The sequence below is a fragment of the Leishmania donovani genome, chromosome 27 (genome assembly GCF_000227135.1).
Source record: "Leishmania donovani BPK282A1 complete genome, chromosome 27".
In the NCBI taxonomy this organism is placed as follows: domain Eukaryota; phylum Euglenozoa; class Kinetoplastea; order Trypanosomatida; family Trypanosomatidae; genus Leishmania; species Leishmania donovani.
The window spans coordinates 591,049-594,445 of record NC_018254.1 but is presented as its reverse complement, the minus strand read 5'-3'; the positions used below and the strand labels follow the sequence as shown (position 1 = coordinate 594,445).

General features: G+C 57.1%; 1 protein-coding gene across 1 annotated transcript; it reads right to left on the bottom strand.

Moving 5' to 3' along the window:
- Positions 1-2,112: 2,112 nt before the first annotated feature.
- Positions 2,113-2,754, bottom strand: LDBPK_271520 (eukaryotic translation initiation factor eIF-4E, putative; the record flags this gene model as incomplete). Its single annotated transcript, XM_003861957.1, has 1 exon — positions 2,113-2,754. The coding sequence occupies one exon, from the start codon at positions 2,752-2,754 to the stop codon at positions 2,113-2,115; it is 642 nt and encodes a 213-aa protein (XP_003862005.1).
- Positions 2,755-3,397: the final 643 nt, after the last annotated feature.

Genomic DNA, 3,397 nt, shown 5'->3' with positions numbered 1-3,397 from the left:
TGCCCTCTCAGCTGCTTCCAGTCGCGACATCCTGCAATGCGGTGTGGGGGCTCGCAACATGGGAACATGGAGGGCTCGGTGGTGAGCGTCGGGGTGCTCTCTCCATGCTTCCCGCATCTGTGCCTCATCGGTGCAGACGCGGTCGGACGTGGGGGACGCCGCATATCTCGCACGCATGCGCTTCTGGGTTGATTCGTATGGCCCTCTTCGCGCCTCCTTTCGTCAGCCACTCTCGCCCTTCCGATGTCTGGTTGCCTTTGTCTGGATGGCACACACATCACGCCAGCTGTGCTTCACAGCACCGGCGCACAAAGAGCTCACAGCCTGCCGTTCTGCAAGGGGCACAGTGGGTGTGAGGTGAAGCGACAGACACCCACCGCTGCAGAAAAGCAAAGTGCGGACAGGTGCCTGCGCGGGACTGAGCGACCACGACCTACGATCGTCTCGTAAGCTCAGCGTCCTCGTTCAGCTGGTGCGGGACGGCTGCGGCCAAGAATCTCTTGTGGCACCGTGCTGCATCGTGCATGCCAGTTTCGGGGGATGTCGGCCTGCCGTCTGTGGCCGGTGGCCAAGTCCGTCACTCATGCAGTGGGCGCCGACTCCTCTGGCATGACGGATTCGGCTACCTTGTCAGCGTTGTCGTTGTGTTCAAGCCCACAATGGCCGCAGGCAAGCTAAAATGAGAGGTGCACACGACTGCTGCACATGAAGGAAGTGTGTTTGCGTGCAGGGCTCCGAAGAGGTCGTCGCCTGCATTCCCGTGTGAGAACTGCCAGAGTGCTGCGACGGTACCGGGATCTGGTGTGCACACCTCCCGCGCCAAGTGCGCAGGGTAGCCCCCTCGCGTGGCTGAGGAGGGTCGCAGCCGTTTGCAGTGCCCCGAACCGAAGACTACGCACCTCCGTTACGGGACGCTCAGCTCCACGACGTCCTCCAGCCTTCAGTGCCCCTCACCGCCTCCACAGAGGGTGAGATGCCATGTGATGTGGTCATCACAGAAGGCGTGGCGCAGTTCGGGTGTCCTGGTGCGCTGCACACCCGGCAAGTCCACCACGATGACGGAGAGAAGAGAGCCTTGGACAGACCCTTGTGCGGTTCCGCGTGTAAAGCTGTCCATCTTCGGTCGCTTCTCGTGGAAGCGAACGCGGACGTGACAATCGCCTGAGAAATCCATGATCCAGCGAGTACGGTGCGGGTCTACGCTGAGCTTGTGTTGTGTCGTGGTGTACAGAGTCGAATGTGCGAGCGCAAAGCCCACAGGCGCTGCGCCTTTCATGGCACCTCGCTGGCGCTGAGCTGCCTGGTGGAGAAACAAGTCGAGGAGAGCCTACGGTGGGACGCGGTGAGGGCGAAAGCGAGGCTGTTGTGGCTGGGGCCTTTCTTCCACATGGTGGCGACACCATTCGTTCGAGTAACTTGCAGAGAGGGCTGGTTAGCGCCACAGGGGCGGTAGGACGCGGGCCATGTCGAGAGTGCGAAAGCGAACCGGAAAAAAGGGCAAAACGAAAGCAAAGAAGGGATCCTCGACTGGGGAGAAGCACACACACACACACACACACACAAACGCACATTATCGGTGGCGGCAGGAGAAGATAAAGCCGAGGTGGGAGACAGAGGTGAATGGAGGAGGGACGGGGCTGCGAGGAGATCTTACATACAGTAGCGCACATGTGGTCGCCTCCCGCACGGCTGGCGAGACGCTGCCCGTCTGCATCCCTGCCTTTCTAGTACGCCACAAAGCCCATATCCACACAAAGAGAGGCTTCCTCGCACTGCTTCATGTGAGTGCATTGGCGCATGCACGATAACAAAACAAAACGAGAGGAGGTCCCTGGCATCAACGCGTACAACGACAACATGCCCGACAACAGGCCACAGAGTGGGTGAAGCGCCAAAGGACAAATTACAAAAGAACAACAATGGCACACACAGACGTACACACACACGCACACACATGTATATCTGTGTGTGTGTGTGTGTGTGTGTGTGTGTGCATATATATACGCACACAGATATAAAGCTTTCTTAAAATGAATAATAAAAGAAAAACACCACAACGTGTAGACAAGCAAACATCAACCACAGCAAGATGATCCGTACAGGCGCCCACTGCTAAGACGCCTCGCCGTGTTTTGTGAAGACAATGGATGCGATCGGCGCCAGACTCGCCTCCTTTGTTAGCGCCTTCTTTAGCGCCTCGATCTTGCCCGTTGCGGACGCATCGCTCACCCACACGGCGAGGCGGTTGTGGTACTTTCGCTTTGACATGACAATGCCCGTCACGAACGGCTCCGCTGATGTGTCCTTCTTTTCTACACAGTCGAGATACTCGCCCACGGTGGCCATCAGAACATTTTCCCACGCCTTGTCGAGGTCCGTCTTGGCCTCCGCCGCGCTGCCGTCGGCTGCCGCGGTGCCGCTGGTGTTGTTGCTGCTCCGACCATTGGCGCTGGTGATATCAAGGTTTACCCAGAGCTTGCCGCCCTTCTTGTTCGCCGGGTCCTCCCACATCGGCTTAACGCCTTCCTGGAAGAAGTGGTACTGCGAGGAGGTGCGCAAGGCATGCAGAGGCTTCATGTACCTGAGCATGACGAAGAACTCCTCCACGGAGTGCACGGTCATGATGGGCACCAACGACATCTCCCAGTTTTCAGTGTTGTACGTAGACGGGCTATCGTACCAGAGTGTCCAGGCACGCTGCAGCTTGTGCAAATTCGCCATTTTGTGGGGAGGAACTGAAGATGGGGCTGACATGCCGTAGCGCGAAAAGAAGAGGAGGGGAGGGGCGCGTAAGGGGATATCCTGCGAAGGCGATGATCTAAGACGACTGATTCTTTCAACCCGAGTAATGCAACAACCACAACAGCGAAAACGTAAAATAATAAACAAAACCTTGCAAAGCAGCTGCAGCTGAGGCCTAGGAGAGAGATACACCAGCACACGAAGACGGACAAGAATGATGAGGAAACAGGCTCTCACACGCGTGAACAAGCTCACGCAGAGGCAACGGAGAAAGAAAAAGAGAGATAGAAACAACAAGCGTGAAGAGGGAGAGGCACCACCTTGAACCTCGAGAGAGGGCACCGCGTATGCTTGGGTGTGTTCGTCGGCGAGAGGGAGATGAGGAGAAAAGAGGCACGCCAACGTACAAGGGGAAACACAAAAGACCTGAACGGGTTGACTGTTTGCGGAGAGTGATGGTGAGAGGGGGATGCACAAGTAGAAGACTAGGAAGACAGAACGGCCTAAAACCAAGACGCAAGCACACACACACACACACACAGGCAGGCAGGCAGGCAGGCAGGCAGGCAGGCAGGCAGGCAGACAGAGAGGCAAAGTGGAGAGGAGGGCGGAGGTGATTCTGGCAAAAAAAAAAAAACAAAAGACGACAGACGAC